The following is a 14,712-nucleotide window of genomic DNA, read 5'->3' as shown; positions in this document are numbered from 1 at the left end:
AAAACAGATGAAGATCCATGTCAAGACAGACAATAAATAAGCCTGTAAAATATATGCAACCAGATGTGTGATCACTGCATTTAGGACAAAGGCGTCGCTACAGTTGGGTGGGGCTGTTTCATCAATTAGTGGTGTGGGTGCAACTGAGTATCTGGACAGGGAAGAGACGAACCCTGAGGCCATTAATGAAATGGTGAAGTAGGAAGTTCTAGGGGCGGTCAACCCCCCACCTGAAATATCCAGCAAACTGGAAAAGATGGTCAGAATAAACCATTTCAGAACTCTGGAACCTGCCTGGATACACAGCAGCAGGGCCGCACTAGGTGGAGGCACAGTGCTGGTTCTGGCAGAAGGGCAACATGTGCCAACCAGTGGCGGCTGCCCGTCCCTCGGGCCTGCTGCACCGACCTGGTGAGCTGTGCTCCGAGGGTCCGGGACGGCGGGAGACATGCTGCCTCAATAAATCTGGGTTGCATGTTTTGCTCAATTAGGTCTCAGCTCTCTCAGGCTTCGGGTTTCCCATACTGGTATATATTGGAGATTTGAAGGGCTAGGAATACCTTTTTCTTTCCATGTTTGTAGCCAGAAATTTAACAAAATCTTTGCCAGGTCACTATCTGGCCACAGATAATAGAACAGAAACATCAGTGGCCACACACAAGGAACACACACGTTGTGAAGATAGTCTAGAAAAATCACAAGTAGACAACTCTAGTCCCAAATAAGGAGAAATCAGCAATGCCTGAATAGTGGGAGAATCTGATTTCTAAGGTTACCACATGAAAATACTCAGACTGTCTAATTCTCATCAAAAAAAATTCCAAAGCTTAAAAAGAAATGAGAAGATACGATCCATTCTCATAAAAAAAGAATCTGACAGAAACAACCCCAGAAGAAATGCAAACATTGGAATTACTAGTCAGTTATCAAAATAGATTATCTTACATATGCTCAAAGGGCCAACGGAATCCATGGATGAAGAACTGAAGGACTCAAGAAATGGTACAGGAACAAAATGAGAATATTAATAAAGCGATAGAAACTGTGAAAGGAACCCAAAGAAACTTCTGGAGCTCAAAAGCATATTAATTACAGTGAAAGCAAAAAAACAAAACAACCTCACTAAAGGGTTTTGACAACATATTTAAGCAGGCAGAAGACAGGATCAGCAAACTTGAAGATAAGGCAGCTGAAATTATCCAGTTGGAGAAGCAGGAGAAAAGAAAGACTAAAAACGAGCAGGGCCTATGGAACGTGTGGGACAATACAGGGCAAACTAACATATGCACCGTAAAGAAAAGAGAGAGATCTGAAGAAAATAATGGCTAAAAACTTCCCAAACTTGATACAAGACATGAATACACACACCCACAAAGCTTCACAAAGTCCAAGCAGGATAAACCCAGAAATCCACACTGAGACACATCATAGGCAAACTGCTGAACCTGAAAGACAAAATCCTCAATAAGACGAACAGTCACTTTCTCAAGTCAGTGATGATTTTCAGACAGAAAGTCAGAAGGCAGTGGGATGACATGCTTAAAAAGTCCTGAAAGAAAAAACTATCTCCAGCATACTATCCTTCAAGAATTAAGAAGTTAAGACATTCCCAGATAAACATAAGCTGATGAGGCTCACTGCCAGTGAACCTGTCCTGTAAGAAATGCTAAAGGGAGTCTCTTTCAGGTTAACACGAAAGGGAACTAGATGGTAATTGGAAGTTGTATGAAGAAATAAAGATCTTCGGTAAAGGTAGCTACACAGGTAAATATAAAAGCCAGTATTTTTAGACTTTTGGTTTGCAATTCCCCTTTTCCGTATTTGATTTAAAAGGCAAATACAGAGTGGGTTCCATGGTGTAATGGTTAGCACTCTGGGCTCTAAAAGGCAAATACAGGGGCACCTGGGGGGCTCATCTGGTTAAGCACCTGACTCTGGCTCAGGTCATGATCTCAAGGGCTGCATCAAGCTCTGTGATGGCAGCTCAGAGCCTGGAGCCTACTTCTGCTTCTGTCTCTGTCTCTCTGCCCTCCCTTGCTGGTACTCTGTCTGTCTCTCTCAAAAATAAATAAAAAAAATTTTTAAAGGCAAATACATAAAACAATAATTATAAATCTAAGTTAATGAGCCCTTAATGTATAAAGATGCAGTCTGTAACAAAGCAATTCAAAGGTGTGGGATGGAGACATAGAGGAGCAGAGTGTTTGTGTGCTACTGTAACAGACTGGTAATTTTTAAATAGGTCGTTATAAGTTTAAGATGTTTGTTGCAATCTTTAGGGCACACACTAAGAAACAACTGAAGAATTATACAAAAATAAAAAGGGAAAGAGAATCGAAATAGCACACTACAAAAAAATCAATAAAAAATATTGAGGTAATTGAAGAAAACAACCAAAAGACATAGAAAACAAACAGCTAAATGGCAGAAGTGCTTCTTTACCAATAATTACTTTAATTACTGTTGTTTCAAATGTCAATGGATAAAGCTCTCCGATTAAAAGTGAGATACTGGCAGAATACATGAAAATACCTGATCTAGGTATATACTATCTGTAAGAGTTTCACTTTAGATACAAAGTGACAAAAAGGTTGAAAACAAAAGATGAAGATAATCCATGCAAACTGTACCCAAAAAAGGAGCTGGGAGAGCTGTACTAGAGTCACACAAAATAAACTTTCAGTCACAGGTTATGAGACAAAGAAGGATATTATACATTGATAAAAGTTTTAATCTATCAAGGAAATATAAAAGTTATAAACTTATATGCACCTAAAAACAAAATCCCCAAAATATAGGAAGCAAACACTGATACAAGTACAGAGAGCTGTAGTTAGCTGCATGAGAACATAGTAAGACCTCAGACCCCGCTGCCAGCAACGGGCAGAATGGCCAAGGCAGAACCACAAGGAAAGCATGGACTTGTAGAGCACCACACGTCACTCAAACCTAACACACATACAGAGCACAGGACTCTGAACAGTGGCAGCACACACATTTCTCTCACGTGAACACAGGTACTAGCATAAACACATGTTAATAAAATTTAAAAGACAGACAGCATAGGAAGCATCTTTTCCAATAGAATGGAATGACACCAGAAATGAATAACAGAAGGAAAACCAGAAAATTCACAGCTATGTGGAAAGTAAACGACATAGTATTAAATAAGCAATAGGTCAAAGGAAAAACTATAAGGACAGTTAGAAAATGTCTTGAGATTTGGGGCGCCTGGGTAGCTCAATCAGTTAAGTGTCCGACTTTGGCTCAGGTCATGATCTCGCGGTCTGTGATTTCGAGCCCTGCCTTGGGCTCTGTGCTGACAGCTCAGAGCATGGAGCCCACTTCTGATTCTGTGTTTCTCTCTCTCTGCTTCTCCCCTGCTCACGCGTTGTCTCTCATCCTCTCTCAAAAATAAATAAACACAAAGAAAATGCCTTGAGATGAATGAAAATGAAACACAGTAAACCAAACCTTAAGGATGAAACCCAAGAGGTGCCAAGAGCAAAATTTATACCAGTTAAGCACATACCTTAAAAATGAACAAAGATCTCAAATCAATAACAAACTGTACACCTTAAGATATGAGACACAAAAGAACAAACTAAACACAAGCGCATGAGAGGGAGGGAGTAATAAAGATTTGAGTGGAGATGAACAAAACAGAGACTAGAAAGACAATGGAGAAAACCCATGAAACAGAAGTTAGGTCTCTGATGAGATCAATAAAATCAGTAAACCTTCAGCCAGGCCAGGGAAAGAGAGAGAAGGCACAAATGATCAAAATCAGAACTGAAACTGGGGACACGAACATTAATTTTACAGAAACAAAAAACATGATAAGAGAATACCAAGGCAGTGCCTGGGTGGCTCAGTCGCTTAAGTGTCGGACTCCTAACCTCGGCTCAGGGCATGATCTCACGGTTTGTGAGTTCGAGCCCCATGTTGGGCTGTGTGCTGATGGCACAAAGCCTGCTTGGGATTCTCTCTCTCCCTCTCACTCTTTCTGCCCAGCCCCTGCTTGAGAGCTCTGTCTCTCAAAATAAATAAACTTAAAAAAAAAAAAAAAGGAAGAGAATACCATGAACAACTGTATGCCAACAAACTGGATAATCTAGAGGAAACGCACAAATTTCTAGAAATATGCAAACTACCAAACAGATATAAAAAGAAACAAAGAATTTGAATGGACCAATACCAAGTAAGCAGTATCCAAAAATCTCCCATAAAAAAAGGACAGGACTGGATAGCTTTACTGGCGAATTCTCCCAAGCATTTAATGAACTAACACCGAACCTTCTCAAACTTGTCCAAAAAACTGAAGAGGAGGGGACATTTCCTAATTCTCTCTAGGAGGACAACATTACCCTGATTCCAAAGGCAGACAATGACATACAAGAAAAACAAACAACATCTTTAAATGCAGATGTAAAAATCTTCAACACAGCAACAGCAAACCAAATTAAAATTAATAGGATTATATACCATGCTTGCTTGGGCAGCATATATACTAAAAAAAAGGATTATACTGTGACCAGGGGTCTTGGAATTTACAGGTGGTTCAATTTAAGAAAAAACACATCATATTAACAGACTGAAAGTAAAATCCTACATATGCATCTCAGTAAACGCACAAAAAGAATTTGACAAAATTGACACCATTTCATGACAAAAACACTCAATTACTAGCAATAGAAGGTGATCTCCTCAACAGGATAAAGGCCATATATGAAAAAACTACAATAAACATCATACTTAACTGTGAAAGACTGAAGTGTTTCCCCTAAGATCAGAAACAAAAGAAGGATCTGGCTTTTGCCATTTCTCCCTTCCGAGTACTAACCAGGCCCGACCCTGCTTAGCTTCCGAGATCAGACGAGATTGGGCGCGTTCAGGGTGGTATGGCTGTAGACAGGCTATGGCCATTTCTATTCAAAACAGCCCTGGAAGTTTCGGTCCAAACACTATGGGGAGAAAACAGCCGTTCTGAGGTGCTGCTCAGGCACCTGACAAGCATGACAAGCCTGCTCACACCGAGTCGGGAAATTCAGATAAGAGCCTGAGCTTGGGACGCCTGCTCCAAGCTCCCAGGCTCCCTTTCCCTGAAACCTTCTAAAATAACTGCTGAGGGGGCGCCTGGCTGGCTCAGTCATAGAGCATGTGACTCTTAATCTCAGGGTTGTGAGTTCAAGCCCTATGTTGGGCATGGAGCCTCCTTCAAAAAATAAGTGAATTAAGAAAAAAATTTTAAAAACAACCACTTAGATTTGAGCCTGAACAAGTGAGTGACCTCTACCCCAAACACCTTATTTTTTACTTTTTTAATGTTTATTTACTTTCTGAGAGAGAGAAAGAGAGAAACAGAGCGTGAGCAGGGGAGGGGCAGAGAGAGAGGAGACACAGAATCTGAAGAAGGCTCCAGGCTCTGAGCTGTCAGCACAGGCATGATCCATGAGATCAAGACCTGAGCTGAAGTCAGACGCTTAACTGACCGAGCCACCCAGGCGCCCCTACCCCAAACACTTCATAAGTGCTTGCTTGTGACCCAGGATGGAAGGCTGCCCTTTCTCTGACTCATTTCACTCCCACTTCTGAGATTTGTAAGTAATAAATCTTGGGACTTCCTCGTGTGGGTGTATTGAAAGTGCACCTCCAGTCAAAACACCCCCAGGGCTTTCGCTTCCCCAAAGTGGGAACTCAGGAGTGGCTTATATCCCTCATCCATCCTTATCCATTAGGTCATAATCGGCATCTTCTTCTTTTTTGTTCTTAACGTTTATTTAGAGAGAATCCCAAGCAGGCTCCACGCTGTCAGTACAGAGCCTGACGCAGGGCTCAATCCCGTGAACTGTGAGATCATGCCCTGAGCTGAAATCAAGAGTCAGATGCTCAACTGACTGAGCCACGCAGGTGCTTAAGTCAATACACCAGCTGAAAGACGCCCCTAACAGACAAGAACCTTTGCAAGTAAAGGAAATAAAAGTAAAAAGAGAAGTAAAATTATTTCTCTTTAAAGATAACGATTTTATACATAGAAAATGCTAAAGAATCCTCAAAAAAAGTAATAGAGCTAATAAACAAATTCAGCAAAGCTGCAAGATATGAAATCCACACACAAAAATAGTGTTTCTATACACCGGTAATGAAAAGGGAATTTGATCAAGGAGATGTAATACTTGTACACTAAAACATGAAAACACTGCTGAAAGAAATTAAACTAGACAAAAATAAATGGAAAGATATCAGGGTTCATGGATTTGAAGGCTTACTGTTGTTATGTAGATAACACTACCCAAACCCATCCACAGATTCAATGCAATCCCTACCAAATCACAACATTTTTGTAGAAATTAAAGAACATATCCCCAAATTAATATGAAATTTCAAGGGATCCCAAGTAGCCAAAACTATCTTGTGAAAGAATAACAAAATTGAGGGAATCACATTTCCCTTAGGTCAAACCTTCACACAAGCTACGATATTTAAAACATTGTGTTACTGGCATAAACACGGACATACAGAATGAAGAGACACTTCAGAAATAAACCCTCACGTACATGGTCTATTGACGTCTGACAAGTGTATCAAGACGATTTAATGTAGGGGAAGCACTGTCTCTTAAACAAATGATGCTGGGAAAACTGGAAATGCCCGTGCCAAAGAATGAAGGTGGCCCCTTCCCTCGTAACAGATACAAAAGTTAATTCAACGTGGATCAAAGATCTAAACCTAAGAGCTGAAAGTATAAAACTTTTATTTTTTTTAAATGTTTATTTATTTTGAGAGAGAATGTGCATGTGAGTAGGGGAGGGGCAGAGAGAGAGAGAGAGGGAGGGAGGGAGGGAGGGAGGGAGGGAGGGAGAGAATCCCAAGCAGGCTCGGCCTAGAACCCAATGCAGGGCCTGATATCACAATCGCGAGATCATGAACTGAGCTGATATGAAGAGCTGGATGCTCATCCAACTGAGCCACCCAGGTGCCCTAAACTATAAAACCTTGAAAAGAAAATGTAGGATCATATCGTAATGATACTCCCGTAAGAGCAGATATATGGACCAATGGAATCGAATAGAGAGTGCAGCAATAAGGCCACGCATATCTGGTCAAATATTTCACCAGGAAACTAAGAACACACAATGGAGAAAGGATGGGCTCTTCAATAAATGGTGCTAAGAGAAATAGAAATCCACCTAAAAAAGAATGAAACTTCATCTCTATCTTACATTATTCACCAAAAATTAACTCAAAATGAATTGAAAACTTATTTTAAAACTGTGAAATGATCATCAAAACAAGTCTAGTTAACATCTATCACCCCATGTAGCTACAGAATTTTTTTTCCTTGTGATGAGAACTTCCAGTTTTACTAACAACTTTCAAATATGCAGTACAATGTTACTAACTATAGTCACCAGGCTGTATACTACATCCCTATGACTTTTTTATTTTAAGCTGGAAGTTTGTACCTTTTAAACCTCTTCACCCCCACCCGCCACCCCTGACATCCACTAATATGTTCTCTGTATCTATGAGCTTGCCTTTTTAAAAAAAAGATTCCACATATATAAAAGATCGTACAGTATTTGTCTTTTTCTAACATATTTCACTTAGAATAATACCCTCAAAGTCTACCCATGTCGCAAATGGCAAGATTTCTTTTTAAATGGTTGAGTAATATTCCACGGCATAGAGAAATGGGAGATGTTGGCTCCAGTTATAAGATAGATAAGTTAAGAAATTAAGAGAATCTAATGCACAGTAAGGTGACTATAGTTAACAAAACTGTATCATATACCTGAAAGCTGCTATGAGAGCATATCTTAAATGCTATTATCACATACTAAAAAAAGATAACTATGTGAAGTGATGGATTGTTAACAAACCTTATTGTGGTAATCATTTTCTAAAACAAATGTATGTTAAATCATCACATTGTACACCTTAACAATCTTAAATATCAATAATATCTCAATAAAACTTGAAAATTTTTCTTTAAAAAATTTTAAATTATTTATTTAAATCAAGTGTTTCTAGTCATCAAAATACACCAGTAATAGAGTGAAAAGCCACAAACTGGAAGAAGGTTCAGAATGCCTGAAGATGCTCCTATAAGTCACTAATAAAAAGACAATTCAATAAAAATGGGCGACTGGCTTAAGACATGTCACAAAAGAGGAGTTCCGATGACCAGTAAGCACCAACCAGCACCAACAGGTGAAAAGGTGCTCCACGTCATTAGTCATCACTGAAATGTAAAATTAAGCGTCACTAAAGGAACTCTTAAACATAAGCTCTATGAATAACCAACTTGACAGATGTGCTGTAAAAATGTTTCCTTACTACCTTTTTTCCCCTGCTTGATCTACTGATGATTGAGAGGAATACCTGTTCTGAACATGGTCAGTCATCCAGCTGAAAAAGTATTCAGACCTGGTCACTCCTTTGCTCGAACCATTCTGTGTTTCTCCATTTTCTTCAGTTTACAGCCTCCTCAGACCCCCAGCCCCACCCGGACTCTTCCACGTGCTCTCCTCTCTCCCACTGCCTTCCCTCTGCTCCAGCCACTAGCCTGTTCCTCCAGCTGAAACGCTCTTCTCCACGTGTGGCTTGTTCCCTTGCCTTCTTCAAACCCTTGCTCACATGTCACCATTATAAACAGGACTGCCTTAAACACCACCTGTAGACTACAACTACACTCGTCCCCGTGTGGTAAGGGACACTGCTTATCTGCTCTGTAAATTGAATACATTCTTGCCATGATTTTATACTTCTAAGATTTAACCTGTAGCTTCCATTGTAGAAGGGCAGGAGATTCTGCTTCTAATTAAAAAAAACAGCATCCATATTATTAAGAAAATAGACCACTTTTTTAGGCGGAAGTAGGAAAATCACACAATGAAATTACTGTCGCCAGAGGTACAGTGGGTCCTGGGAAAGACCTGTGCTTGGCCACTGCCTTGAGAGACCGTATGTTCAGGAAGCGGAGGAGGAAAGCAGAGCTCGAGAGACTCATCAGAGCAGGCGGTGCAAGAGTAATGGTCCCTGCCCACCCCCCTCAGAGATGTGTGAAGCATTCCAGGTGCCGGACCCCCCTCTGGAGGTCCCTTCCACCAGGGGTAACAAGGCATGGGGTGGGGGGCAGGCTGCGTATTTCCCACTTCCTAGTCTCCCCCATTCAACTCCAGTTTGTGTTTACACCACCTGACCCTAGTGCGGCGTGCACCCTCGCCCCCTTAGCACAATGGTGGACAGCGATCAAGGGGAAAATGACATCCTAAAAGTCATCAACGAAAACCAGCAATGCATCTGGAATTAACCATTAATTTGTTTTTGAATAAAGATTTGTATTTATTAATTTTCTTTCTTTTAAAAAATATTTTATTATTTTTTAAAGTAAGCTCTATAACTCAATGTGGGGTCAAATTCATCACTTTGAGATCAAGGGTCACATGCTCTATCAGCTAAGCCAGCCATGTGCCCCTGTATTTATTCATTTTCTTCATCAGGTCAAACTAGTGGAAGATGGGAAGATGACACTAAGACCTACCATGTGTCAAATCTTGGGCTACATTGTGAAGTAAGCCTTGTTACCCTTCCGTCACACACACAGAAAGGAAGGCCAGGAGTTTAAGTGGTTGGGTCAGGGTGCAAAGCTCTCTTAAAGAGTGGATCAGGGAAGGCCATGTTTCGTGAAGGAGCATCTGAGGTCCACAGAAATCTTTATGAAAGGCAAGGCCCAAAATAGCCTGAAGTCCACTCGCCCTCAAGTTGAAGACGGCTTCTTGAGCTGTAGAAAGAGAAGCTGCAGTCAGAGCATGGGTTCCTTCCAGGGCTGGGCCAGCAATACCCAGTGGTAGAGAAAACGTGAAGAAAATGTCCAGAGCACTGGCTGAGGCTCCCAGTGGCATGGTGATAAGTGGGCACACAGGGAGAGGCTCTACTGACCGCCGACAGCAGGCTCCAACCCCGGTAGGACTCAGCACTTACGGGATGCGTGTATATTAAAGCGGGCTCAGGCAGGACAATCAGATCACAAGCTGGCCAGGTTGGATGATCTTGTTAGGGGAGGACATTCTGCTCGGGAAGGGGGCATGTGCAGGTGTGAAGGAAAAGCCCCCCTGAGGAGGCAGTGCCCAGATCTGAGGATGCCTGCTCACAAGCAGTGGAAGAACTACGTCATTAGGGTCCACCCTCAACAGAGGCTTGGGGGCCAGAAACACAGGTGCAAAGAGGAAATGGAATCAAGAGGCATGAACATGCTGTGTGAATAAGAATGGCATTTCCTAAAAAGGCTGGTGCTTGGGGCAGCCCCAGGGGCCAACACTGTAGTAATCTTTGAAGTCCTGGTAACCTCTTGGATTCTTACGTTGTGTTTGTTGTCCTAAGTGAGGCTTGAAAAAACTGGCATTGGACTGTGGGCTGCACAGCACTGAGGAAGCTGGCAGGCCACCCTGTGCCTCACGCCAAGCTATGCTCTCCAAAACCCCCATCTGCTAATGAGTTGACAGCCTGCTCTCTGCTGGCCTACCATTCCTGCTCCCTGTTTGCTGGGAAACACTAAACTTGGCTAGGGAAAAGGGGGGTGTTATTTACTGTGTAACCTCCCAAGCTACAACACTCACCCTCATTTTCGCTGTACAGGTATGTTGTTGAGGACGGTCAGAGCAACTGTAAGACACTAAACTACAGCTGTAGTGTGTACGTATGGGGTGGGGTGGAGAGAATGTGAGTTCATGAAGATGGCCTAAAACCCAGCAAAGCCCTTAGAATCAAAGGGTAAGTTAATAAATGATGAAGCTGGAAGACAAGGGGGAGCTGGAGCACCTCAGAGACAGGACTCAAGCCGAGAAGGCAGAATGGGACATGTGGGATCTGCCAGCATTGTAGAGCCCCTCCTCAACTCTACAGGTGGGAGTCCCAAACTGTGCACATGGGCACTGGAGTCCGTTATGATTCAGCCAATCTCCACACTCATTTCTTTCCACTCGGCTTAATCTGGGCGGGTTCCCTGGGGAAAGCATCCGCACCACTTCTAATCAATCCATCACCGGGTCTCCATACCCACTGTTTCTACTTCGCAGACTCTCAGCCACACAGCACACGCAGGGTCCTCCTGCTCGGACCTCCTCACCCCAGGGTGCTTCAGTAGTCTCCAGGGTGGCCTGCCCCATATCTGCTGCTAGGACTCATGGAAAAAGCTCTATGTATCAGTCCTTTTGACTTTCTCCCCCTTCCCCCAACACGCACAGCTACTGATGTGTTCCCCCTCACTCACCCACACACACCTGTGCTCCAACCAAGACTATTCCCTACCACCCCTACAGAAGCCATGATCCTCTATGGCTCCAGAATTTTCTAGTAACCTTGACCTGCTCTGGGACTGGTCTTTCTTCCCTTATCTCTCAACATACTTGGACTTGCCCACAGCGCTGTCCCCTAGGCAGATGATCTTCACGTTGTCATCAGCATCATATTTCTCTTGGTCGAGCTCACAGGGTATGGCTCTGTCGCTGGCCATTGGCTCCCGGCTCCTGGCTGTTCAGCCTGGGGTAGGTGTGTGTGTAGGGTGTCTTGTCACTGTCTGGGAAGTTCAAGAAGAGCCTGTTGTTAAAGAGATGGGGAGTTTCCTCAACCAAATCTATTTATTCCTCTTCCTGGACCAAGGAGAGAAGGAGCTGATGAGAGTAGGGCCCAAGGGCACACTTACAGACTTCTCTATTCACCACCACCCTGGCTGCCACTTGTTTCACCGTGGGGCTGTAATCTTGTCCTCCCCCAAATCCTCTTCAGGTGGTGGGCCCTATGTCATCTCCTTATCACAGCTATGTTCATAGCCACACCTTCCACTCCCACCTCGAAAGACAGTATTGTACAAGCTGTACCTGGACAAGTCTTCTCATTGGTGAAACGAGGACAGAAACCAGTGCCCCGGTCATACAACCAATGCGAGACAGAAACTGTACTCTGTAAGCCTGAGCTCTTCTCACTGAACGACAGCCTGCACAGCCAGAGACACCTACTGTGCACTCCCGACCACCCACCTCATGCCTCTCACCTCCCCTTCACTTTTCACCCTGTTGCAATCAGTAGCTGCGTCTTCCTCTCTGTGTGGACATTCCCCAGACCCTCTTCTCTAGGGTTATTTCAAGTATCTCCTAAATGCTGATGATGTCAAATCTGTAACTCCACCAAATTTGCTTCTCTTGGCAGCAGACTCAGGTAGGCAACTACCTACCAGACTTGGACTAGTAGATTCTGCCACACAGAGACAAATACATGTGAAAGCACAAATACTTTAGTCCTGCCCACCCCAAACATTGATCCTCACATCCCCGATCTGTACAAGACATTGCCAGCCACCTAGTGCCAACACGGAGGTGTAATATCATCTCTAGCTCCGTTCTTATCTCACTCCCAAGTAAGAACCTTTGAGACTATACTAAGAATGTGCAATACTCCAGACTCTGAGCTAATTAGGCACATAGAAATGATGCCACCAGGCTCTTACTGGGCATTCACCACGAGCAGACCTTGTGCTGGGTTCAGAGGAAAAGAGACACAATGTTGACAGTCTACTATGGCAAGAGCTATGGCAAGGGCGTGAACACCGTGGAGGGTGGAAAATACCAACAGGACCCGAGTTTCCCTGATTGTACCACTGCAGTGCTACTGCCTCTGCTCAGGTAGGGACCGAGCCTTGTTTACCTAGGTACCCTCACCTTCATGAGCAGTTTCTAGGAAGTGGCAGATACTTGGTAAGCATCATGAGGGGGTGCCCCTTCCACCTCCACCCTGGAGCAGAGTGACCTGTTCAAAAGCCAAACCCAGCTCTGTAACTCCAAGCTTGAAGAGTTTCAGTGGTTGTCACAGTCCTCACCATCCAGCGAGGAAGCTTTCATTCATCTTAACATTTTTTTTTTTTTTGGCATCCAACACATCTGGGAACCAACCTTCCGGGTTAGTGTGGACTGCTCTCGCCCCCACACCGTTGCGTGAACCCAAAGACGCGTCCTTCTGCCTAGGGCCCAAGGATGGTGGGTCCCAACGCTGGGCCTGCTGGGGGAAACAAATTAAGACCACGGACTCCGTCTATAGCCAGCCATTCCCCAGTCCGCGCCCGCCGGTTATGCATCCCACCCAGGTCCCGGTCCCCGGCCCACCCCGCCCAATCCCGTCCCGGCCCGGTCCCCGTTCAGCCTCAAATCCCGTCCTTCTCCGACCGGATCCCGCCTCGGACCCCGCACCGCGCGCCGCTTCCGGCTCAGTCGGCGTCCTCGTAGCTGCTACGCAACCGGGCAAGGACCCGGAGGAGGGCTGCCCCGCCGGAGGCCTGAAGGACCCCTCCGGGGCGCGGGCTGGTTAGCGCGGTGCCGGGCGGGAGCACCCCGGGTCCACGTACAGTACACCGTGTGCCACGGGGGCTGGCGGCGGGGCGGCGGGAGTGCGTGAGGGGGTTCCTGCTGGGTTTAAGTGGGGCAACTGTATTGTGTTTTTCTTCTTGGCGTAGGAATTTGTGACAAAGTAGCTTGTGGCTGTTTAATTTCTTTATGAAAATATTTAGAAATCCTGTGCGTGAACGATACCTCATTTATCAGTGGCTTTGAAGCGAAGATTAGAAATAAACACGAGGGGCCGCTAGGTGGCTCAGTCCATTAAGCCGTGCACTTGGGCTCAGGTCATGGTCTATGTAAGGTTTAATAGATGGAGGCAGAGGCGAGAGGAAAGAGAGAGACCAAGTTATGGAGCCAAGAGAGCCTTTATTGGAGTCTGCAATTCCCCGGGCGAGGTTCCATGACTCTGGGGTGGGGAGTCAGGGACGTCGCGCCTGGTACGGGAGAGCAAGGTGTTTTATGGGTGCAAGAGTTCCGGGTTTGATCTCAGGTGGGCCGGTAGCCAAGTAAGGGCATCTTTGGACTGTGGCTGGATAGGATTGGCTGTTTGCTTCGGTGGGAGATGCTGGAATTCCAGTGGTGAGACTTTCCTGTTTGAGACATTCCACATTCCAGATCGGAGATTGGGAGTCGTAGGTCCCTGGCGGTGCCTGGAACTATTATCTGACCCCCAATAAGATGGCTGCTGGTGCTTTTCAAATGGCGCGGGTCATTCCAGGTTTACAGGTGGGGGTTGTCAGTGCATGCAGCTCTCCACGGCAACGTGGTCGCTCAGTCGCCCTCCCCTGGCAACTCTTACAGTCTATAGTTTGTGGATTCTAGCCCTGCATCAGTCTCCGCACTGAGTGTGGAGCCTGCGATTCTCATTCTCTCTCTCTCTCTCTCTCTCTCTCTCTCTCTCTCTCTCTCTCTCTCTCTCTCTCTCTCCCTGTCTGTCTCTCTCTCAGTAAACTTTAAAAAAAAAGAGAGAGAGAGAAGTGATGGGGTTATGGCCGCGTGGTGGGGGTGGGGGGTGGGGGGGAATGTCCTGAGCTCACCACCAACAAAGAATTCTTAAGATGTCTTTGGTGCAAAAAGGTGATTTTATTAAAGTACCGGGAAAGGACCCCTGGGCAGGAAGAGCTGGGCTGGACTGGTTATACACTATGGACTGGCAGAGGTAAAGGCACCAGGGAGTTTTCTAGAAGGATTCTGATATGCCAAAGAGGACTCCTAAGATAGCAGAGTCTTCGCTATTGTCAAGCTGAGGTTGTTTTCCTCTAGGAAGGCATGTAGCGTCAGAGCATTGTGGAGGGGGCTCCCGGAGAAATGTTATACTCTG

The 14,712-nt window shown here is 44.7% G+C and overlaps 1 protein-coding gene across 8 annotated transcripts in view; it reads right to left on the bottom strand.

Moving 5' to 3' along the window:
• RABL2B (RAB, member of RAS oncogene family like 2B) overlaps positions 1–13,306 on the bottom strand; it is a 30,588-nt gene extending 17,282 nt beyond the window's left edge. For 3 of the 8 annotated variants that reach the window (XM_029954535.1, XM_029954542.1, XM_029954541.1), the window contains exons 1-3: positions 13,221–13,306; positions 12,951–13,053; positions 11,412–11,581 (exon numbers count right to left, since the gene is read on the bottom strand). In XM_029954535.1, the coding sequence (XP_029810395.1) occupies positions 11,412–11,518 (107 nt within the window). In that variant the 5' untranslated portion in view covers positions 11,519–11,581; positions 12,951–13,053; positions 13,221–13,306. Of the gene's footprint in view, positions 1–11,411; positions 11,602–12,950; positions 13,057–13,160 lie in introns of all 8 variants that reach the window. The other 5 variants (XM_029954540.1, XM_029954536.1, XM_029954539.1 and 2 more) reach the window with 5 other exon arrangements.
• Positions 13,307–14,712: the final 1,406 nt, after the last annotated feature.

Source organism: Suricata suricatta, chromosome 10 (assembly GCF_006229205.1).
Source record: "Suricata suricatta isolate VVHF042 chromosome 10, meerkat_22Aug2017_6uvM2_HiC, whole genome shotgun sequence".
Taxonomy (NCBI): Eukaryota; Metazoa; Chordata; class Mammalia; order Carnivora; family Herpestidae; genus Suricata; species Suricata suricatta.
Note: the sequence above shows the minus strand (reverse complement) of the source record. Positions and strands in the feature narration are given on the sequence as shown.